This window comes from Natator depressus, chromosome 14, assembly GCF_965152275.1.
Source record: "Natator depressus isolate rNatDep1 chromosome 14, rNatDep2.hap1, whole genome shotgun sequence".
Classification (NCBI taxonomy): domain Eukaryota; kingdom Metazoa; phylum Chordata; order Testudines; family Cheloniidae; genus Natator; species Natator depressus.
In genome coordinates this window covers 30,257,121-30,281,639 of record NC_134247.1, presented here as the reverse complement: position 1 = coordinate 30,281,639, position 24,519 = coordinate 30,257,121, and the positions used below count along the sequence as shown (strand labels likewise).

Below are 24,519 nucleotides of genomic sequence, written 5' to 3'. Positions count from 1 at the left end.
ATTTCCCTCCCAATGCAGCACTCTGGGGGTGGTGGTGGTGGGAGGTGCGTGCTCTGCGGGGGAGCGCGGCACTGTGTCTGGCTCCGCACCCCAGACACACTGCTCTGAGCAGCAGGGTACGGGGGCCGGGGGGGCTGGAGAAGGGGCATGGGGTCCCAAGGGGCAGTCAGGGGACAGGGAGCAGGAGGGGTTGGATGGGTGAGGGGTTCTGGGGGGAGCCTGTCAGGGGGTGGGCATATGAAGAGGGGTCGGGGGAGTCAAGGGACAGGGAGCGGGGGGAGGTTGGATGGGGCGGAGGTTCGGGGGGGGAGTCAGGGGCAGGGAGCAGGGGGGATTAGATGGGTTGGGGGTTCTGCGGGGGCAGTCAGGGGACAGGGAGTGGTTGGATGGGTGTGGGAGAGCCGGGGGTCTGTCAGGGGGCGGGGGTGCGGATAGGGGGTGGGGCAGTCAGGGGACAGGTAGGGGGTGGAGTTCTAGGGAGGCAGTTAGGGTGGAGGGGTCTAAGAAGGGGGCAGTTGGAGACAGGAAGAAGGAAGGCTTAGATAGAGGGCAGGGTCCTGGGAGGGGGCGATCAGGGGACAAGGAGCAGCGGGGGTTGGATGGGTTGGCGGTTCTGTGGGGGGCAGTCAGGGGGCAGGAAGTGGGAGGGAGTAGATAGGGGGCAGGGCTACCACTCCCCCCCCCCACCCTCGGAGTGTCCTCTTTTTTGAAAGTTCAAATATGGTAACCCTACCCTATGGGCCCAGCCTCCATTCCTGAGAGTTCAGGCGAACCTCCCCCTGTTCTCAGGGAGTCTTTGGCTTTCGCGGCTGGGCCTGCCTGCCGAGACAGAGGACTCAGTGTTTCCATCAGGCTACTCAATTGCAAATGCAGCCACTCAAAGACGTGAAAAATGGAAGCGAAGAGCAAAGCTGGACCCTCCGCTGAGCTCCTGCAATCAAGTGAGCCCAGCCTGGGAGAGATGAGGGAAAGCTCCAAGGTGGCTGCAGGGAGCCAGGGGAGGAGAAATAAATAGTTCATGAGGAATCCTACGGGCTTTGTCTTGTGTGGTGAAGGGTTTCAAATGGGTCTAGTTACTATCACATTCAACTTTACAATCGCTGTGTCTGATTGAAGGGCAGGTCTGGAAAGGTCAGAGGTCACTCAAGGAGCTTCAAGTCTCCGATTCTGTCCCTATTGCCTGCTTTGACCAGCTGATCTCACCCCAACACCTCCCTCAGGTGGTCGCAGTGGTGAGCTCTTTCCCTCTTTTTCTGGATTAGCCGCCAGCATGGGGACAGGATACATGTGGCCAAGGAAATGGAGAGGCATGGGGGTCACTTGCAGAGGCATGCAGAGAACTTGCAGAGTTTCCTGTTCATGCAGCTCCTACGGGGGAAGCACGGTAGGGTACCGTGCACTCCGGGGCACCATTTCCAATTTTGGTGGTGGCGCGGAGGATAATTTCACCCTGATTCCAGGGGCTACTTAGGCACCTGAAAACTCTAGTGTTTTGACAGATAACTTAGCAATGAGCTGACAGGAACACTTGCCAGACTGCTTTCCGGGGAAGACAGCTATAAGAATGGATCCAGGGAATGGTTCTGTATCTCTGAGCTGTTTGGACACTTTCAGGGAACATTCCCGATGCAAGACAGAGATCCCCAAAGTTATCCTGGGTAACCCTGAGAGACTTATGGAAAACTAGAAAATCCCACATCTCTGCTGTCACTTTGCACTGACAAACTCGGACTGTCCGAACCTGTTCATGTATTTTACCTGCTTTAACCTCTCAAGAACTTTCACATATAAAAGAAAGAAAATTAAATAAATGACATAGTTACACTGATATAGGGCCGTAGCGTAAACCCGACCTCAGAGTTGTCCCATTGAAATGGAATTATTCACAGCAGTAATTAAAGTTAAACATGCATGTAAGTGTTTCCAGGCCCAAGATTAAGGCCACAGCTTATGATAGGTGTAGACGCAAGAAGAGAAGAGCTGTGCAAAAACTGAAATGCCACTTGGAACTTGGCCCAAACAATGCAGCATGAAAAATAAACTCATCTTGTTATACAATAATAGAGCTGGTTCAAAATGGTTTTACACTCACAATTCAACCTTTTAACTAAAAATGCCACTTTGAGCAACAAGGAGACTCAGAGACCCACAATATAACCGCCAAAATCCTCACACACCCCTGAAGCTGGGCAAACAGAATTTTTTGGTCGCTGGCAATTCCAAAAAAGAGATGGAAAAAAAACGGTTTCAGGTTGAACAAAACTAACATTTTTCCAAATTTTTGATGAACCAAAAAGCTTTAAAAAAAAAAAGACCCAGGAACATTTCAAGGGTTGTAACTTTTTGAATTTTTAAAATAAAAGTGAAGGACATTTTTAAATAAAAAAGTGTTTCAAGCTGAAAAATCAAAATGGTTTGTTTGGAAAGTGTCTAAACGAAATGCTTCGACTTTTTAAGAACTTTTGAGTCAGCAGTGTGCCCTTGTTGCCAAGAAGGCCAATGGCATTTTGGGATGTATAAGTAGGGGCATAGCGAGCAGATCGAGGGACGTGATCGTTCCCCTCTATTCGACATTGGTGAGGCCTCATCTGGAGTACTGTGTCCAGTTTTGGGCCCCACACTACAAGAAGGATGTGGAAAAATTGGAGAGAGTCCAGCGAAGGGCAACAAAAATGATTAGGGGTCTGGAACACATGACTTATGAGGAGAGGCTGAGGGAACTGGGATTGTTTAGTCTGCAGAAGAGAAGAATGAGGGGGGATTTGATAGCTGCTTTCAACTACCTGAGAGGTGGTTCCAGAGAGGATGGTTCTAGACTATTCTCAGTGGTAGAAGAGGACAGGACAAGGAGTAATGGTCTCAAGTTGCAGTGGGGGAGGTTTAGGTTGGATATTAGGAAAAACTTTTTCACCAAGAGGGTGGTGAAACACTGGAATGTGTTACCTAGGGAGGTGGTAGAATCTCCTTCCTTAGAAGTTTTTAAGGTCAGGCTTGACAAAGCCCTGGCTGGGATGATTTAACTGGGGATTGGTCCTGCTTTGAGCAGGGGGTTGGACTAGATGACCTCCTGAGGTCCCTTCCAACCCTGATATTCTATGATTCTATGAACTGGGGGGAGGGTCTGGACGTGAACAATTCAGCAGACTGGATACGAATTCGCAAACAGGTCTCCTTCACCATTCTCCAGGGCTGGGTCGCAATTCCTGTTTCTGGTTCCCTGGGCCTGGTCCCCGTCCCTGTCACACACTGCGGGGAGCTCAGATTCCTGTGAATCCTGCCGACTTCCAGGCTGCTGGGAGGGATGAGTCAGCAGCTTCCTGAAGACGAGTCGCGGGTAGGCAAACACTTTTCCTCTACCTTTCCAAAACCCACATAGGTATAGTAAGACTAGCACCCCCACCACTGCCACCACTCCACGCACCATGAGACGATACCAGGACGCTGGCTCTGAAACAAAAGAGAGAGAAAGGCCCCATTACTAAGGGACTCAGTTAAATGATCCCACTGCTGCCATGAGGATCCCAGAAGATGAAGACATTCCTGGGATACAGTAAGAGCTGAGTTGGGTCATGTGCACATGGGCACCACTCAGAGCAGCGGGAATGAGATCTCCAGGCTCATTATCCCCATCGGCCAACCTGACGGAGGCAGAAAGGTAAGCCCGGCAAAGCAGCCCGTTACAGAGTCTGGGAACCGTGATTTTTAAGATGCTCCAGGATGGGGTCCCTCAGGTCTTAAGGTTAGAGGGGACGGTTAGGATCATCTCCTCCAGCATCTCCTGAAGCGTGGGGAAGGGCTAGCCATGGTGGGAAGGGTGGGGTTTGAAGATGTATCCATGAAAATGGCGGGTGGGGTCGCTAACACATTGCTGACGGGTGAGGGGCACGATTGGTTTCTTTGCCTTGAGGAGGGAGCTCAGCTTTTAAAAGTTTTGGGAAGAATAATTTAGTCTGAGCCCTGGCATAACCCAGGCCAGAGAACGTCACCTACTGATTCCTGCACCCAGTCCAGTGATTTATGGCACTGACTTGGCATTGAGAAGGATTTTATCATACACTGAAATCCAGCTGCAGAAGGGAAAGGGCATTAGAAGCTGAAAGACCCCAGAAGTGGCTCTGGTTTTCTACTCAAAATAACCACCCGGGGGGTGATTTTCCCCAGCCCAGCGCCTTGCAGTCATGCACCCAGCGCCTAGTGAATTTGGTGTGCAGGCAGGCTCCCAAATCCAGACAGTGGCACGTCACATCCACTTTGCCCTGGCTTCAGGGACTGCCCTGAGCGCCCATCCTGCAAACACGTATGCACCTGAGCCCTCCCACTGCGATCCAAGGCTACTCCTACGGATGGAGTTAAACACGTGGCTAAAGTGTTTGCAGAGGTTCCAGAGAGCTGAGGCTCCATGTAAAAGGAACAATACTTCAGTTATTCCAATCTTGGGTTGATGAGATGCTCCTGCCCGCCCCCTCCCTTCACAGCTGAGTCTCCCACCCAGTGGAATTCTCCAAGGAACTTCCCACTCCAAGAGACCCTGGAGACTGTGGCCAGCGCTAGCTGTCCTTCTGGCCCAATCCCATGCTTCAGGACATAGTCTGAATGCCACGGAGGTCAGTAATGAATTCCCCACCTGCATTTACAGCATGGTAAAACTAGCCATGTATGTTACAGCGGGTTCTTGCTTTTCCTGGAAGCATCAGATATTGTCCCCTGGGCTGGACCAGACAGGACAGCAGCCTGAAATGCCCTGCGGCATTGGCTTGAACTCAGACTGACCCTGTGGAAAACAGGCTACAGCTCCCTTTAAAAAAAAATAAAATAAAAAATTAATTCATAAGGAAGACTAGAGGTAAAATTTCCAAGTGTACTTAAGTCACTTTGGTGCTTTTGAAAATTGTGCCCTCTAAAATCAGCCCCGATCCCTGTAGTGGCCACTCCTGTAAGCTGTCAAGTTCTGGCCCATTCCTGTAAGTTTGCATTTGTGGCGTTTAAATACAAGCCGCATTACATGCCACAAAGAACCCTGGGTGGGAAATTTTAAAATACAAGAAAAACAGGAAGAGGAAAAATATGCTCCATACATGCAAGTTGATGAAGTTAGTGTTGTCATAGGAAACTTAACTTGTGCGTCCGAACCATACAACATTACTGCTGCACTAATATTGTTTTCGCATCTCATTATTTTTAAATAGCAAAGAGAAAAAAATAATGTGCTTAATAACGGTGCCATCTGGGCTTTGAGTTTTACCAACTCTTCACAGCAGAAGAAAGATTGGGGTTTTCCATTGCCTTATGACTGGGTCTTAATTCTCAGAAGTGACAAGTTTTCACTTGGCTCAGCAGAGAGGGATGGGAAAAGGGGGCTTGAAGTCACCCTTTTGTTCCCCCAAGCTTCGGCTGGCTGGTGCGTGAAATAGCACCTGACATAAAACTTAGAGCACCGTTGAGGCTGCTCTAAGTTACACTGGCTGTCGTGGCAGCAGTTCTCAGCCAGCATTATGCACCACACTCTCTTTGCTACCACACCATGTCCCCAGACTAAAGATTGGGAGGAGGCAGGTGACATAGGGAGACACACCCAGCTTTGTGCTACCGAAGAATTTCTAAGCTGCCCCTTATGGGCAGTTGGCATGAGGCCCAGGATCAAAGTCCTTGTGCCGTGATGGGTGGGTGAGGGAAGAGTTCTGGGCCCCAATCCAGCCTTAGCCTGATCCTAGTGTGTGTCATTTACACTAGTGCCTGCAATTCTTTTGGTATTTCTTGCTCACTTTGCATCAGTGTAAAGGTGACACAAACAAAGTGCAAGGCAACAGAGCGTCCAGCCCCCCTCCCCCCCTCCACTGATCGCTTTAACTAGAAGTTTCAATTGCAACCAAAATTGTGGAGAGATTTAAAAAAAAAACAACCCAGAATCACAGGAGCTCTGGTAATCAAGTGATCCATCCACTGTCACACATTCCCAGCTTCTTGAAAATATAGACTAGGGAAACCATCCCTGCGCATGCTAGCTAATAGCAGTTGATGGACCTGTCCTCCATGAAGTTATCTAGTTCTTTTTTGAACCCTGTTATAGTCTTGGCCTTCACAACATCCTCTGGCAAGGAGTTCCACAGGTTGACTCTCCATTGTGTGAAGAAATACTTCCTTTTGTTTCTTTTAAACCTGCTGCCTATTAATTTCATTGGGTAACCCCTGGTTCTTGTGAGAAAGAGTAAACAACACTTCCTGATTTACTTTCTCCACATCAGTCATGATTTTATACACCTCTATCTTATCCCCCATTAGTCATCTCTTTTCCAAGGTGAAAAGTCCCAGTCTTATTAATCTCTCCTCACACAGAAGCTGTTCCACGTCCCTAATCACTTGTCATCCTTTTCTGGACTAATGGAGGCAGCGAGGCCTAGAGCGCTGGACTCGGAGTCCCGTTGCTGTGGGAAGCGTCTGTACTGAAGGGCTGCAGCAGCTGCAGTGTTTTAAGTGCAGACAGAGCCTGAGCCGTAAAGCAGCTTCCTTCCCACCTCCTCCCTTTGCAGAAAACACCCCTCGGTTTAAACACCGACAGAATCCTCATGCAAAGCGATTTCTTCTCTAGGCCGTCTACAAGCCTCTCTCCTTGCAACTTGAAGAAAACTGAATGGTTGACAAATGGTTTAAGATGCTGCTGCTTACCTGCCTAACACCTGTTTCTTTTAACGGTGCACCAGCCTGGCATGGAATGACCTTGCTAAACCGGTTACAAATTCCAGAAACCCGTTAAATCTAATCCTTAGATTAATTGGACTGTTCAGTAATTATTTGACAGTGCCTAAGCAACTCCCTCACCGAACCCGGACAAACAGGAGTCGCCTGTCTGAGAGCATTCAGAAGAATGGACTGGCTTCTTTTTTTAATGATGGAGAATTGAACGGGGCTCTCCCAGCTGAGTGCTCTAACCACAGGGCTGGGTTAGGACGGCCCCTCTGCCATTTTGCATGGAGCAAGGCAGGTACCTAACTTATTCCTGCAAGATAGGACTTAAGCAGCATCTAAATCACCTGGCTGCAAGAGAGGGGTTTCCCTGGATCACAAGCCACACCACGCATGGAACACAGAGAGGGGCAGGGCTTAGGACACACCCCTCTCATCGACATCTCCCATTGGCTGGCATAGGTGGCTCCCCCCAGAGCATGCTGGGTTTTGGGGATCACAGTTTTCTGCCCCTGAACTCATCCCCTTAATTGACACTCTGCACTCGCGTTGGGAGGCCCCAAACACGGCTCCTCAATCAGCCAAGGGCTTGTCCTTGGCCGTAGCCAACTCTGCTGTGCCAGCTCCCCGTGGTCCATTTCTGGCCAATTGTGGCACAAGCCATCAGGCCGTCTGGGAAGATCCGGAGCAACTGGACGCTGCCCTCAAGCTCACACTGACCTCAGTGGGAGCTGGGACGGGCATGTGAAATACAGGCAGGGAGGAGAGAGGCTACTAGGGAAGGAAATCTCCCATCACAAGCTACTTCCCATCCCCTTTGTTCTCATCACGAGCTTCCTCCTCAGCCCCGGAGGTCCCAGACGCAGCCGGTGGGAATGAGCCGGGCTCTGGAACCAGACACTCAGGAGGGAAGGGCTGGTGAGGGCTCCGTACACCACATGCCTGATTCTCCTCTCCTTGCCTGAACTGCAGAAGGTTGGCCTAAGGGGGGAGGTGCTGATCCAGGAGCCAGACGTGCCTGGTTCAATTTCAGCCTCTGCCCCGGAGCCCTTTGATTATTTCAGGGGAGGGATAGCTCAGTGGTTTGAGCATTGGCCTGCTAAACCCAGGATTGTGAGTTCAATCCCTGAGGGGGCCATTTGGGGCAAAAATTGGGGATTGGTCCTGCTTTGAGCAGGGGGTTGGACTAGATGACTTCCTGAGGTCCCTTCCAACCCTGGTATTCTATGATTCTATCTAGGGCCAGACACTCAAAGGTATTTGCATCCCTGAAGATGCAGGTAGGTCACTAATGGGATTTTCAAAAGTGACTAACTACCCTCTTCAATGAGAGTTAGGCAGGTGCGTGCTTTTGAAAATTCCCCTACATGCCTATTTGCACCTTTGGGGGCCTAAATGCCTTTGACAATCTGGCCCTTAGGCCCAGATCCTCCAAGGTATTTAGGCATCCAATTCCCATTGATCTCTGAAGATCTGGGCCTCAGAGACGAGGGTGACAGTGGCCAGAGAGAAAACAGATCACGGCATACCACGTATTTCCCAGGGATTTCAGCGCAGACCCTTCATGAATGTTTGCTCCTGATCCCGCAGTCAGACAGAGCCAGCCGTATGTTAACGAGCAGCCCGATGAACAAAAGGCTTGCTAGCCACAAGAAAAGTAAAAGTCACCCCGTGGCCTATACAACACATGCCACTTTCCCTGCGAGCCCTTGGGGTGCTTTAAAGCTTGCCTGCACTGCAGCAACTTTGCAAATATGGGCAGCAGGTATCGTAGGCAGGGGGAGCCTGTGACTCCCCAGACAGCCTACCATGGCCCTGCCCACGCTCCGCCCCCCGGCCAGGCCCCCTCCTGCTGTTCCCAGTGCTCTGCACTGGCTGGGCCTGGCTGGCCTGCCTCCCGCAGGGACTCCGGGCGGCACGCCCCCAGCACCAGCCACCCTGAGTGCCAGGCCTGGGGACGCAGCAACTGCGCTGCCCGGAGTGCCAGGCCTGGGGCCTCGCCCCCACAGCTGCCTGGCACTGGAGCCGGGGGCCACGGTGGGGGTGCTTTGGGCTCCTGCAGGGGCAAGGGGGCAGAAGGAGAGGGGTGGGGCCTTGGGCACAAGGGAAGGGGCCAAGGACTAGCCTCCCCGGGGAGGCCGGGTCACTAGCTGACCATGTTTGCAAAAAATGTTCATTGTTACTAGAGTCAGTGGTAGGAATATCAGTGGGCCTAGTGTAGACAAGGCGCCTGCTCTGGCACAACAGGATTTACACCTTCCTGGTTCTCTGCCCTAGCTCTAATGCCAGTCCCGTCATTGGTTATAGCAGCCTGGGGGCTGCTCTAATGTGTGCCGGCTGGCAGGGGGCCCTCAGGGACCGCCCATCCACTGAGAAGAGCCAGAGTGCATTGTGGTCTGGCTAGTTCCTCTCCTCACGCATTCCCACATGACACGCCCCTTGGGCTGGGGCTGCGGATGCAGAGGAGATGTCTCTCCCATCTCAATGTCTGCTGGGGTCTTCCATATTCTGGGAGTTTATAGGATGTTTCCACAGGCTTTACACAGCCTGAGAAGTGCAAGGGGAGCAGAGTTTTTTCTGGGGTCACTGACTGCACAACTTACCCACCACGGTAAAGTTTATGACAGCCACACACTTCCTGTACATTTCACCTGGAATCCTGTAAACTCCTTCAGTCCCTTTGCTCACGTTCTCCATCTTGAAGTATCCACCAAAAAAGGAGAGTGTCTCCTGGAAGGAACTGAGGACTGTTTGGGAGCCCCCATCAGAGGAGTAAACGACATCTTCCCACAACGAAGTGGAGGTGTTATATTTCCGCACGAAGAAAGACGTCTGTGAAACGTAGGTGGCATTCGGTATGGAGGTGTTCACAGAGCTGCCTTCCGGCTCAGCCACCTGGACAATTAGATAATCTTCGCTAGCTGTGAGATTTCAAACAAGTGGTATTTTAGTTTGGCTTGGCAATCCTGGGTCAGGGACTGACGTGGGGGTGGGAGACAATAAAGGGAAAGGGTCTGAGAAAGGGCGTCCCTTACAATAAATCGTTCAACCAGTCACTGTTGAAGTGAGATGCTTTGCAGATGCTCACAGAGAGGCTCTCCCACCAGCTAAGAATTTTTGACACTCTGGCTCCCTGCTGGGACCAGCTTTGCTATTCACTTGCAACCAGGGTGGATAAAAATCCATGATTTAAAAAAAAAAAAATCAAAAAAATTGGATTTTTTTGATAAAATGTTTTTTTGCCCCTCAAAAAGCTATCTAAAGATAGTTTTAATTAAGATACATTATAGCTCAAAGATCTCTCATCATGGAATAAGGATTATAAATTCTAATTCTATAGTATGAGACAATAGATTCATGTAATGTTTCAGAAAAGGTTTGTAAATGAGTTCCAATACTTCCTGTAGTAAGGACCCAATCTTATGGGGTTCCACAGGCTTCTGTATAGACTATGTAGGTTAATCTACCTACCTACCAATGGGATTCAGTGCTCAGTCTGGAAGATACCATCAGAGATGCTTAGTTTTGCAGTTCTCAAACTGTGGATTTGTGTCTCCAGAGGTAACATGCTTGTTAACAGCAAAAATGTTTTCAAATAAATAAATAGAGAGAGGTGAGAAATAACAGACCTCAACTCTATTGTCCCTCTGCAAATTTGTGTACACAGAGTCAATCCCTTACCTCTCTCTAAAAGTGCAAAGTTTCAAAAAGTTCAATGAATAGAAGATTGTTGGGGGCGGAATCGATCTGGACAAGGAGAAGTCTGGAGATAAATGTGAGAAGGGAGGGACATATGCTTGTTTTGTTGAAATATTATCTGTTTGCTGTTGAAGAAAAAAATCCAGAATACTTAACGTTGTTGTTTTAGTTAAAGAAAACAATGTAAATGTCTGTCTGGTGATGTTCTCCTCCTATTACAGCCTGGCAAGAAAATCCTCCAGATATTAACGATTAACCAGTTGAATTGGAGATATTTATGAAGTCATTCGGAGGTGAACTATCTGCTTTAATTACCTTTGGTAAATGAAATTGTTATACCAATAAAATAAAAACCAGCAGGATCTTATTGAAGGGGAAAAGGCAAAATACCACATTTATTGTGAATACAGACAGAATCCTAGTAAGCAGTTAGTTATCGCTATAACATTCCATTCAATCTCATATTTATTCACACATTCATTCATACAAACACACACACAGAGGTTCTGCAAGGTTGTTATCATAGTTACCAGCCTTACAGTTGCTCATGCCAAGCCACTGGCCAGGTGGCCTGGACATGAAGAGGGAGCAGGGCCTTGTCAGATGCACATCTGATGCTCCTGGAAGTTGGTTTGCAGAATCAGACCCCAAAGTTCTCACTTTCTAGAGTCCATTTTGATAGGAATTTCTTCCTAGGCCGGTCTATGGCAATTGCTTCATCATGCTGTTGCTGAATCAATCAGCAGATGGCACATTCCTGAAGGGTCCGTGCTGCCAGATGTTATCTTGTTCTTTGGTTCTCCCATTCTTGAGGCTGTTGGGTGGATTCCAGTCTGCCCTCCGGAGGTCCTCTGGTTATTTTCACTTGACGCCTTCTTCAGCCGATGGACACTGCATTCTTAGGCTGGCACCTCCCTGATCATTCAGTTATTATCCACACCAAGCATCCATCCACATCCATCCTCTATCTCTATTTTAATCACAATGGTTAACAAAGCGAGATGAATAAAACAAAAGGGCGGAGGGTCTCCGGGTGCTGTTTCTATTGCTACAGAATTTGCTTTGAGTCTCTCTCTGTGTGAGTGGTTGTTGTTACAAAGAATTGCTCTGAGAACAGACTCTGTCTTAGAATGTACTAACACAATTAGCAGCTTGCAAGTTGCACACTTAGAGGGAGAGAAACAGTACCAAAAACCAAGAGACCTCTTAATTAGTAATACCCTGGAATTTAAACTATGGGGAATAAACTCAGTTGTGATTTTAATACAGAACTTCTTTAATATGATCCAACATAAGAACCAAACAATCATTCATTTTCTGAGGTAGCTGTAAAACTCATCTGAAAAGTTTTCAGAATAAATCACCCTTTAAAAATGAATAGTGTGTACCTTCTAAAAATGAAACCTACATCTATCTCTGAGTTGTGAAGAACATGTATTAAGGTTATAACAACCAACAAGAAGACACTTTTATGAAGAAATCCATGATTAAATCGAGTCTTCCTGACTCATGATTTAAATCAATTTGATCTAAATCAAATCCACCCTTTTTTGCTGACCAACAGGCAGTTCTGCTCCCCAGGCCCTTCTGGGATGTCACTGCCCCAAACTCAGCTGTTGGAGAACCAGGAAATGCTCAGCTGAGATCTTCCCCATGTAACACTGGGAAAGAATCTTAGCACTACAGGGGAAAACAAACCACAGAGCTCTGCTAACCAGGAGGAGCTCAGTTATAGTTGCCGGTTCCCCCATATAACCTTAACTCTGTCCTCTTGGAATGCCACTTTATTGTATCTTGCAGCGTTTTGCCAACCCACAGCCTGCCTTCAAATCTCAGCAGGTTGCCTTAAAAATCATGAAATATTTAAAAATAATACATTTGTGGTGGGGACTGCTTTTTCATCTTTTGAGTTTTGAGCCTGGGGGCAGGGGCGGGGGAGAGAAGGGAGCAGGGGAAGTCACTTTTTTCAAGTCGTCCTACATGAACCCCATATTTTGGTTTAAACAAATGGCTGTGCTTATCACAGGACTCCAGGCTCTGGGGCTTTTAGAAAATCAAACGCCAAATACTGTGAGATGCAAGACAAAGATCAGGGGAGTTGCCAACAGTGGAAATGAGGAATATTTGCCTAAGTCACAGGGAACTAATTGTAGGGAATCCTCTAATTAATGCATCGTTAGGCTCTTTAGCTCTTCCCCCTGTGGAGGTAGAGGCCATGGCTACCCTGGGAACATCAGTGGTCTTGTGCCTGAAGGTACCTCTCCCCTTGACAACCCTCCACTCCTCACCCATTGCACTTCATGCGATTCTGCTGTAGGGCAGCCCAACGGGAAGCGTGCAATGCAATCATTCTTGTGTCCTTCCGACCATTCTTGGTCCTGTAAGGACACTGAAGTGCCAGGCCTTCAGCAGCTGCAGTTAGCGCTAGAGGGTCTTGCAGTCTTGTGCATCAGGCCATGTTTATAGAGCCCTGTGCGGGTACAACATTTGTTTCTGCACACGATCCACGGCTACGAAGCGGATCTCTGCAGATTTGCAGGGCGCTGCCCATTTATGCCTGGATTTAGGAGCCGAACTCTGGGCATTATTTTGCAAAACCTGCTCAAGCCTTTTAGAGCTTTTTCGTAGCAAACCATGGCGTTTTTTAAACCCCCGACATTCCATGACTGAGCAAAACATCTCCAGGAATATCAACAACGCTGGCTCGAAGAGAGGTAGGACTCTTCTTAAACAAAATGATTTTAAATGAACAACTTGCTACCAAAGAGTTTGAGATATTTGCTGTGGCAGAACAAAGAGGGTTTTGATCTAAAAGAATGTGACCCCAGACTTCTTACAATTCGTTCTACAGACATGGGGCTTGTGCATTTTCTGCTGGGGCTTGTCTGGACAAAGAGCCAGAGCTCAGCCCTAACAATCAACCGGGAGAGCGGAGTCAGAGGTGAGGAAGGCCTGGGAAGATCCTGAGACAGTGAATGAAGGGGTGTCCCATCCACCTGCTCCTTCCTGTAGGTAGATCACAGAAAGATCTAGAGGTGGGTGCTGGGGTTTCCCTGCGATGAGTGGGCAGCGTGCAATTAACAAGGGCTGCTTCTCACACTCACACACAGCCCCCATCACGCCATGCACACCTCTCACGCCGGCACCAGATCTGATTTCATCTCATGCATTTACACAGCACATCTCTGCAAGCAGATTATAACCCCCAGTGTCCATAACTCAAGTTAACTCTGCAGTGAGGACATGCTCCCCCCCGCCCCAAGACCTTAAAACCCAAGGTCGACTCCCCCTGCTAGAGAAGACACATGCTTCAAACCTGCCCCACCCCCCACCCCCAGTTCCCTAACCTGGGGCTTCCCAGGGGATTCCCTGCTTGTGATCAAGTGGGGCTGGCTGGATGCAAGATGCTGGCCAATCCTCTCTGTCTCCAGCTGCTAAACTGCATTCAAAGAAACTTTACAAAATAATCCCTCTCCCCCCTCCTCTGTATGTTCTTTCCATGCTTTCTTCCCTCTATCCCTATTCTCTGCGTCTCTAAGTTTCACCTGCTCAGCCAGCAGCTGGGGATTTGCAAATAAATAAATAAAAATAAAAAAAATGGACAAAAAAGCCCCCAACTATTTTCTGTAAAATCGACATGGGCAGGACCACCAGTGCTGGACCTAGGGGGGCTGCCGCCCCCCCTGGCTTGAAGTGGTTTCCATCCTATCCAGGGTTTACAGTTTGGCTCAGTGGCTCTCTGCCTCCTCACTGTACAAATTGTTCCAGTGCCCCTGGGCGGAACAGGGCCTGAAGAAAGGGGCATGCGGAGGTGTTGGGAACACATGGGCCCTGCAGCTGCCCCCCGCCATGCACCCCGCCCCCCAGCTCTACCTTCTCTAACCCCCAGACAACACACCTCCCCCTCCCCTTTTCTGCTTAGGACTCCAGCCCCACTGAACAGTCCAGAAGGGAGATGGAATCTCTTACCTGAAGTGCCATCCAAAAACCCAGACGGGAGGGCTAGAAGGAAGAGCCCCAGAAACACACCGACCCATCGCATGGCAGAGGTGCAAAAGGAACGGGCGAGATCGGTGGCAACTTCACCAGAAGCTAAGTCCAGCCCACTCTCACCTGACTCTACGAAAGTGCAGTAAGCTGCTGGTGTAAACGGTGCATGGGAAGTTCCACCAGACGATCAACAGAGCGGGCTAGAGATTAATTTCACAACTCTGGAACCGCTTTGCAATGGGAGGAGAGGTTTCTGAGCCATGGTTTGCTTCCTGAGGCGGTCAAGATTTTCGCTTTACTAGAGGATTGTACAGGATTCAGGCACTCTCTAGTTCCTCCTTTGTCAGCCCCTTGCCCTAACACCCGGCCTGCCCTGGGTGCTCAGCTGAGCTCTCCCTAGCTGCACGGTGCAAAACCAGAACGATCCCATTACTCTCCCCTGCTGTGTCTCTCTCTCTCTCTCTCCCCTCAGGCCAGGCTGCTGCTGCCCCAGGGGAGCTCACTGGGGTCGGGGGTGTCTCTTTGCTGGGTCCCCGGGGCTATTGCGGAACCTTCCTTCCTCCCTGTTCAAGCTTCCCTTGGCGAGAAGCTCTCTGTGTTCACGGGAGCAGGAGCAGCCCTGCAAACCGACAGCCCGGCTGTCCCAGAGGGGCCCGAGCCCAGCGCTCACCCCCAGCCCAGCCGCATCCAGCAGCTTCTCCCTGCGCCAAGGCACCGCAGCCCATGGGGCATCTTCAGGGCAGCGGAGCTCCAGGTACTGCCGCTTCTCTGCCCAGGAGAGGGATGGGGAGAGGCTGATGCTGACGCTGTGGGGCTGAGCTGAGCAGCAGCAGGTGCAGCCAGTCCCTGTGGGGATCCCCGATGGGTCCCTGGCTCCAGCTGCTGTTTGGGGGGCAGGGAAGGGGCCCTACAGCCAGGCAAGGGGCACAGCTGCATGCCCCATAGGTGCTGGGGCTGGTGCTGGTAGGGATGTATGGGGAGGTGGGGATTTCACAGCAACTTTAACCAATACACTGAAATGTTTCCATCAACATTTTTTGCTAGGGAAAATTGGGTGTTTGATTAAAGAGAATTTTTTGTGGAAAGTGTCACTTTAACAAGAAAAAAATCAATTTTTTGTTGGAAAATTCAAAACCCAAAAATGGTTTGGATGGTGTGGGTTTTTTTTGTTTGTTTTTTCCCCAGTTTGGGACTAACTGTTTTCTGGTGCTGGTAGAAGTTTTTGCAGGGTTGGCCATTCTTGGAAGAAGTTTTTCTTGATCTTGTTCTCTTGGATGGGGAGAAAAGCTTGAAAAGGTGACACCCGCCCCCCCCCCCCCAAAAAAAAGGCTCCAACACCAGGAGATGGAGAATTGAACCCAAACTTGCTGGCTTAAAACCAACGAGACTTTAAAAGCAATAGTTTTTCGGGGGGGCGCTGACTTGTGATTTTTTTTCTTTTTTTTTTTGGTCACTTGCAATTGGCCACGTGGGATAGGACCAGCTTGGTCAGGATCCAGACGTTAGCCCATCTAGAGAGGCCTGGCAGTGGCTCATACACAGCGGCTGTGGGGGTTAGGGACAGGAGGGTGATTCAATGCATTTTCTGAAATTACACCTAGCAAGGGAAGGAGTCGGGGAAATGCAGTATACCTTGGGGAATCAGGGACGCTCAGGGGGAGGCCACAATGACGCTGCTCAGGAATTTTGCTCTGACACGCTCAGCCCTCGTGGAACAGAGCCCCCGGCCTTCCTCTCCACGGGCACTGACTTATTTTTCCCCGTAGATGCTCCACCCCTGTTCTGCCCTTAGCCCCCACTCTTGTTCTACCTCTTTCCCAGGGTACCAACTCCTCAGCGCACTCTTCACCGTTGTATCTCTCCAAAGCCAGCCAGCCAGCCAGAGCGGGGTGGCAGCTCCTCCCACCCCACAAGGACCCCTTGCTGCAACTGTCATGAGTAAGTATCGGGGAGTGAACCCCTCTGCTAGGGCTCTCCCAGGCCGGGATCTCAGTGTCTGGGGGCGGGGGGGATTTGCTGGGGGGTGTCTCTGTTCTGCGCTCTCCCAGCTCCGCTCTTCTTTCTCTGTTAACCCTCCTGGGGTGGAAGCCACCTTCCCGCTCTCCGCTGACCGGCCTGTGCCCCTCTCCTCTCTCTGCCAGGCCTCTGCCTTCGCTGGGAGCTCTCGCTGGGGTGGGGCTGCAGCTGACTCTGCTCTGAGCTCTATCTGCATATGGGGGAGCTGCGCTGGAGCCCCTGGAGGGGTCAGGAACCGCAGGGAGAGCCAGCATCTCGCAGGGATTCCTATTTCACACTGATCTCTGCACCATCGCTGCACCCAGGGCCCACTGCGCTGGGAGAACCACTGAGGGCCTGACTCTGGGGGGTGGCTTTGCCAGGAGCTGCGTCCTCCAAGAATCGGCCCAGAGTTGTCTGGAAACTAGGCCATGGTCTGAGATTGACTTGCTTATTCTGATACCTGTTGCTCCCAGGCTTCCCTCAGCTGCTCTTGGCCAGCGGATGCCCCGAATCTTTGTCCCCATCTAGTGGCCACATCACACTTTTTCGCTCCCTCTTGCTTTTCTGTCCGTGAGCTCAGGAGCAGGCAAGGCGCTGTAGAACACACTTTGAGGGGAGGAGAATTCCATTCATGGAGGTAAATGGAAAAGGGGATGTAACCAAAGGTAGATGGGGCCAGACTAACCTGAGCTCTTTCTTTGAGATGAGAACTGGTTGTTTAGAGAAGGGAAATGCAGCAGATTTAATATACTTGGACTTCAGTACAGCATTTGATACGGTATCACGTGGGAAATTATTAGCTAAATTAGAGAAGACGGGGATCAGTACAAGAACTGTAAGATGGGTAAGGAACCAATTAAAGGGGAGAAGGCTAGAAGCTGAACTATGGGCTCGGAGGGAGGTTCCTAATTGAGTTCTTCAAGGATCCGTTTTGGGATCCATCTTCATTAATCTCTTTATTAATGGTGTTAGCCCAAAAAGTAGGAGAGTGATAACAAAACTTACTGATGATTAAAAAGCTGGGAAACATGGTCTGTACAGAGGGGGTAGAATATTATACAGGAAGATCTGGATGACCTTGAAGACTGGAGTACCAGAAGAAGGATGACATTTAATGGTACCAGGTGCAAAATCCTTCACTTAGGGTCTAATAAGAAGAATTTCTTCTTGATGCTGGGGGCTCATCAGTTGGAGGCGACAGAGGAGGGGCGAGACCTTGATGTGTTGGTCGATTATAGGGTGATTGAGCCACCCAGGTGATGTGGCCATGAAAAAGGCTAGGATGCATCAGCTGAGGCACTTCCAGTTGAGACAGAGAAGTACAAAAGTACATGGCACTGGAGAGCCCTCCTCTAGAATCCTGTGTACGATTCTGGTCATTCAAGAAAGGTGAATTCAGAGTGAAACAGGTGCAGAGAAGAGTTCTCAGGATGATCAGGGAATGGAGGGCCTGTCTTATGAGAGAAGGCTGGGAGAGCTGGGCTGGTTTAGTCTAGCAAAACAAAGGCTGAGAGGGGATCTGATGGCTCTCCATAAATACATCGGGGTAAACACCAGGGAGGGTGGAGAGCTGTTCTAGCTAAAGGACAATGTAGGCCCAAGAACAAAGGCGGATCAACTGGCCAAGAACAAGTTCAGGCTGGAGATTAGAAAGTTTCTAACCATCTGAGGAGAGAGGTTCTGGAACAGCCTCCCGATAGGGGCAAACTTTATTAGTTTTAAGAGAGCATTGGACACATTTGAGTGTGACTGTATGAGAGGGTTGCTTGTGGGATGGGCGTGGACTGGGAAACCCTGAGGGTCTTCTCTGGTATATGCCTTATGGTCCCAAGTCTCTTGCTTCAGCTGGTCACCTGCAGGGGTCAGTCATATATTTTATTATTCCTTTCTTCTTTGCACTTACAAACTTTGAGCAGATTTAGGGATGAATGAATGTTCCATTTCCAGTGGTGTCATCATGCCAACAGCTCTGGGATTCGGACACGATACGGGTACAGTAGGGTAACGTGCATCAAATCTCTTCAATCCAGACAGCATGATCAGCATGGGCAGCAGGTATCATGGGGCTGTGGGCACTGAGGTTGCAGTGCCCCGGGGCTGGGGTCTCGCCCCCCGACCTCTGCCGTCCAGTGCTGGGGCTGTGGGCTGTGTTGAGGGTGATTTGGGTTCCTGCGGGGGAGAGGCAGGTAGAAGGGGAGGGAGGGGGGCAGAAGGGGAGTGGCGGAACCTCAGGCACAAGGGGAAGGGCCAGGGGCTAGGCTTCCTGGGTGGCCAACTCACTGGCAGCCCGTGCTGATCAGAGAGTAGACAAATGATCGTCAGGCTTTGTGCTGACCAGGTCTAAGTCAGAGCAGCCTTGGGGCTGCTCTAATGTACATTCCGCTCCACATAGGCCCGGGTAAGCTGAGAATAGCTGTACTACAATGCATTCTGGCCATGGGAAGCAGGGCAGTTGAGGCCTTTCCACCAGCCAGGGAAGCCTCTATCTGCAAGTATCCTCTGAGGGTATTGACCCTGTGACATTGCACTTCATAAGCTTTATAAAAATGTTTAAGTGTGAATATGACGTAACTGGAATATGCTTTATGCAAAAGGTCTCTATAAGCTTTGTAATGAGACCTTACAAATCTACTGAGTGTGTTCATCCTCTTTGTATGAATGTGTCATTCTTGTATCTGAAATTAGGAATATGAGATATCACTCTGAGGTCCTACCGTAGTTATGCAAAGTGTGGGCCATTAATGGTGGTTTAGAATCTTGATGGCTCCCATTAGCTAGGACAACTGACTGTAGATGGCTCTGTTCACCTGCAAGCCTTCACTGCATACGTACGGGCCAGTCCTGAAAGAATGGAGGGGGGCTCACAGGACATGTGAACATGTCACATGATACTTGAATCCATCTTTAATCTGATGCTTTTCCATTTAGAAGGAGGGGTGGAAACCCAGAGAGAGCGCGAGAGGATTCCCGCCTTGTGCCAAAGATATAAAAGGAGGTGGAACAGAACAAAGGGGGCTGCCAGTCATAAGAAATCCCCGAGTTACCACCTGAGCTGGAACAAGGCTGTACCAGGGGAAAGGACTCAGAGGCAAATTCAGCACGTCAGGTGACAGGGCATTGCAGGTGTTCTCCTCATCCTGGTCGAATGCCTTGTGCAGGTTGTACCTGGGGGGTGCAGGGGTGGAATGAGCCGGGGACGTGTGCCCGTTTGAGCGATTCATAGCAGGCATACGAGGCACCTTTGGGGGAGTCTTGTCCAGGCCTGCCATGGGTCAGCTCTCTTGAACCACCACCCCTGGCAGCGCAGGCCTGACCTTCCAGCCCCCTGCAGGCCTCGCTCTCTGTGTACAGGTTAGCGATAGACACCCCCAAAGCCTCTGAGCGTCCCTCTGGAGTGCTCAGCCCGTTCCACGGAGCACATGCAGAACTGTGACTCTAATCCCACAGGCGCGGTCCACAGCAGCTTGTAAGATTCAATTCAGGCCAACCACTCTATTGAGAACACAGCACTTAGATATACAGAGAACAGGAATGAGTTTACTATCAAAGAACAGAGATGCAAGCGAGAGCGAATAAATACTGGTAACACCCATTGTCTCATGTTCTCTATGTATATACATCTCCCCACTGTATTTTCCACTGAATGCATCCGATGAAGTGAGCTGTAACTCACGAAAGCTTATGCTCAAATAAATTGGTTAGTCTAAGGTGCCACAAGTCCTCCTTTTCTTTTTGCAAATACTGGAAAGTAATGGTTACATAGAAAACAAAATCCTAACGCTTTCTAGAGCAGGGGTTCTCACAAATTTTTGGCAGCCTCAAAATGAGGCTCTGACAATACTTAACTAACTGTAGGAAAAACAAATAAATAAATTACATTTGCATATTTACATAGGGATTTTTTGCAGACTCAATAATAAATATAAGGTACAGTTGTGTCTTATCTTTACTGGACCTAAACACAAAACAAACCAGTGCTTTGCACAGTCTTGTCTTTTTTGTTCTTCTTTTGCTTTTTTGGTCAAAGGTGGAGCTGTACAACAATTCTGAACTAAATGTAAAAATGCTTTACATAATAGAAAGGATAATGACTAATAATGAAAGAATGTATCTGCCAATATGTCCAAAGTTTCTTTTACAGACAAAAAAACCCAATCAACCTCTCCCAGTAATAATAATGATAATAGTAACAACAAAATCTGAGCCGTTGCTGTTGTCTTTTCAGCTTGGTTTTTGCATCATTTAACAGCTTGCTCCTCTGAAGCTCACCGTGGTAATTTTGTTTAACTTCCTTTGTATGAGTGCTGTAGAGACGTTGCACTACATACATTTCAATTTGATGAATTTCTCTCACACTGCAACTTGCTCAGAAATGGAATCGGATGGCTTCGGAAACACAGGAAACTGCCTTTCCCCCCGGTGCTGAAGTGTTCATGTTTCTTTCTATGTTTTGCTTTTCTTAGCAGAAGGTCCCAGAGGAGCCACCTGCTGTCAGATTCAAGGTCATTTTCTGGCACTAGATTATCTGAAATACTTTCTGATACCGAGTCACATTTTTAACTCTTTCACCTCCCCCACCCCACCCCCATGAACAATCATGAACAATCGCAACCTACCCAAACAGCACGCAGTGAGATGGCCCATAGCCACTTACAGACCTACAGTAACATGAGATGTAAACACAGTGGTTAGAGGTCTATAAAATCATGAGTGGTGCGGAGAAAGTGACTAAGGAAAAGCTATTTACTTGTTCCCATAACACAAGAACTAGGGGCCACCAAATGAAATTAATGGGCACCAGGCTTAAAACAAATAAAAGGAAGTTCTTCTTTACACAGCGCACAGTCAACCTGTGGAACTCCTTGCCTGAGGAGGTTGTGAAGGCTAGGACTATAACAGGGTTTAAAAGAGAACTGGATAAACTCATGGAGGTTAAGTCCATTAATGGCTATTAGCCAGGATGGGTAAGGAATGGTGTCCCTAGCCTCTGTTTGTCAGAGGGTGGAGATGGATGGCGGGAGAGAGATCACTTGATCATTGCCTGTTAGGTTCACTCCCTCTAGGGCGCCTGGCGTTGGCCGCTGTCAGCAGACAGGATACTGGGCTGGATGGACCTTTGCTCTGACCCAGTCTGGCCGTTCTTATGTTCTTAGCCAAAGAATACACTTTGTGACTTGAAAGAAAACCACACCGATGTAGCTCAGCTCTGCCGGCATGGTGCTATGTAAAAGGGAGCGCGCACTGGGATTTATGGCATTTAGAAGGCACCTTTAATACTTAACATCTCAGCGATTGTTGGGGCACTTTGAAGGCTCTTGTGGCTGCAAAACACTCAGCGGGTGGCTGCATTTGAGAAATGCTGTTCTGGAGTCTAAACGAACAAGGCCTTCCCTTCTCTCATTTCCCCAGCGTGTGGCTGAGACTCCTTCTCAGGAGACCACTCCCTCTCAGCTGCAGAGAAAAGCTTGGCAAGGTGACCCTGAGTTTAAAGGTTCAAAAGCAGAAGGCAGGTACGAAGAATCCACAGTTTAAACGAGACACACTTATTGCTTGAGGGCCCCGCTGCCTGATTTTGAGATCCTGGCCAGGCTGACGAATGGGGACTTGGCTCGTTCAAGTAGGTGTGAGTTGGATCAGTGTAATTTCTAGAGTCTCATTTCAAGCCCCCTTCCAGTGCAGTCTCTTTTCCCATCACATACACCTCAGGTTTGCTACAGATCCACCGTCTTCCCATGTAGCACCGTGAGCTGCTGACCCCTTTCTCGTCCTTCAGATACGCGCAGTCACCTCCTCCTCTTATCTGAAACCTGCAACACAGAAGCCAGGGAGCTGCAGTCAGGCAGAGGCCGGGCATTTCATACCAGTCCTAGCCAGGGGAGCCGTTCTCCACAGTGCAGGCCTGAGTGCGGAGCAGCTACTCTCCCAGCCCCTCAGGAGCAGAGCTCAGGACAGCGGGGGCTTTGCAGAACCACTGACTGTTCCTGACCCTCTATGCTGAGCAGCCCACAGGGGTGCTGGAGAATGGAAAGTCCCCAGCAGGACGGAGAGAATTTGTTAGACTGACTGTCAAAAGGGACCGGTCCTCTAACAAGAGGGGCAGACCATCACCAGAACCAGACGACCAAGCAGGAAAAGCCGGGGGCAGGAGGGATCTCGCCTCCTTGAAACACACGAAGCAGAACCAAGATGACACTGAAAGAGGAAATTGCATTCAGGGGTTTCCTTTTCCATTGATCTATAACTCTTGAGCTTTCCATTGGGGATGGGGGAAAAAAGAGAGTGTTGAAGAAGTTCCTTTGTGAAAGCATGTGTTCCTTGTTTGTAACCCTCACGTGACCCTCCCAGAGTTCATCTGGAGTGGAGGGTGGAGTTCTAGGGACAACATGCCTCTCGGGAGGTTTGGGAGGGTTCAGCCCTGGTTTTGGGTCCTACAGCAGCTGATCTGCAGGGTCCCACATCCTAAGGAGCGTACCAGACAGGGAATCTGTACCCCAGGAGAGTACCACAGAGGCCCAAACTCGGGACAGTGTCTGGTGGCTATTCAGACCCAGTGAGGCTGGAAGCAGGTGGGATCCAAAGGTTGGGTCCAATACAGCAGAATGGGGACTGTCCATTGGGGAGCCCTGACCCAGCGCCATAAGAGCCTGATTTTTCAAAGTACTGAAGTAACCCAGACCAGGGAAGTGGGGGGGTCTCCATCCCCCTCTAATGGCTGGCCTGCAAAAGAGCTTTATCAATCGGGGGGGTTTTCAGTTAAGGAAGTGGATTCTTTCGCTCCTATGGCAGAGGCTCATGCTTCTAGTCCTGAAGTCCCAGGGTTCAAACCCTGCTCCGGGCTCAAGCAGCACTGGTTTTGTGATCACACTTGGAGCCCACTGAAACCCATCGCGGGGTGTTGGCTGGGCAGCCATCACTACTGTACCCCGTTCCAGTGGGAGCCCCAGGCGTGCAGCACCTGTGAACCGCAGGCTCCTTTAACATCCGTGCCTTGCTGCGGATTCAGAGGCCTCACCAGCCAAGTCACTCAAACCTGCCGGCTGCAATCCCCAGCGGGACCTGCACCTGCCATGCAGTGCTCGGCATGCTGCCCTCTCCAGCAGCCACTGTTAACCTGAGCTCCCTGCTGCCTCCTTTCCCCGGGGGGGGGAGGGTCAGACACCCCATGGACCTTGCTGAAGAGGGCTGGGGGAGAACAGCGAGTGTCCCCGCTGAAATCCCAGCGGGCTGCGAGGGCACCTCTGGCTATGGCGGGCTCTGTCTCCGGCCCAGCACCGTGCTGCGGGGAGGGGCCGAGAGCTCAGGGACACGCCGGCTCCCGTCGCTCTCCGATACACGCAGGACGCGAACGGACCAGGGCCGGGTCTGGTTGTTTCACCAGCACTGAATGGTGGATCTCCCTGAACTCAAACAGCTCAGACACCAGCATCCCCAGGCCCAGGGCATTAGTCCAGAGGGTGAGAGAGACTCACAGGTGGTTGAATTCGGTGCCGTTGGCCCATTTCCAGGCCTGACCCTGCTCCCTCCGGAGGCCGATCCAGTGGTCCCGGACACCCTTATGGCGCAGCAGGAATGCCTTAAAGAAAGCCGAGGGACAGCAGGTATCAGCCCCAGCTCCGGTGCTTCCCCCACCCCTCCAGGGCTCTGTGCCGCAGAGAATCCCAGCCGCATATTCATAGAGTGTCAGGGTTGGAAGGGACCTCAGGAGATCTTCTAGTCCCACCCCCATCCCCAATTAAATCACCCAACAGATTTTTGCCCCATATCCCTAAATGGCCCCCTCAAGAATTGAACTCACAACCCGGGGTTTAGCAGGCCAATGCTCAAACCACTGAGCTACCCCTCCCCCCATATTGAAGAGTGCTCAGTTTATTTTGGGGGGGGGGGTGTTCCCCTGCCTTTTGCAAAGTACAAGATCACCCAGGCAGTATTAACCCTCCCCCTGCACAGAGCAGCCCCACCCCGGTGCTCCCAGTCACCCGCACCCCAAGTCCCCCTGGGCTGGGGGCAGCTGCTGGGTCTGAGCTCTCTGCAGAGACGTCTCTTCTCACAGATCAGCCCCCGCTCATCACAGCAAGGCAGGAGGAGGGAGCGAGTCAAGCTGAAGTGGGAGGGGTCAATGTGAGAGGATCCCCTCCCCAGCTGGCTGCTCCT

The 24,519-nt window shown here is 50.2% G+C and overlaps 1 protein-coding gene across 1 annotated transcript in view; it reads right to left on the bottom strand.

The window, feature by feature from the left end:
• LOC141998842 (C-type lectin domain family 2 member D6-like) overlaps nt 1–24,519 on the bottom strand; it is a 59,492-nt gene that overhangs the window by 30,687 nt on the left and 4,286 nt on the right. Inside the window, 2 exon segments of the mRNA XM_074971818.1 lie at nt 22,110–22,175; nt 23,838–23,941. Coding sequence (XP_074827919.1) covers nt 22,110–22,175; nt 23,838–23,941 — 170 coding nt within the window.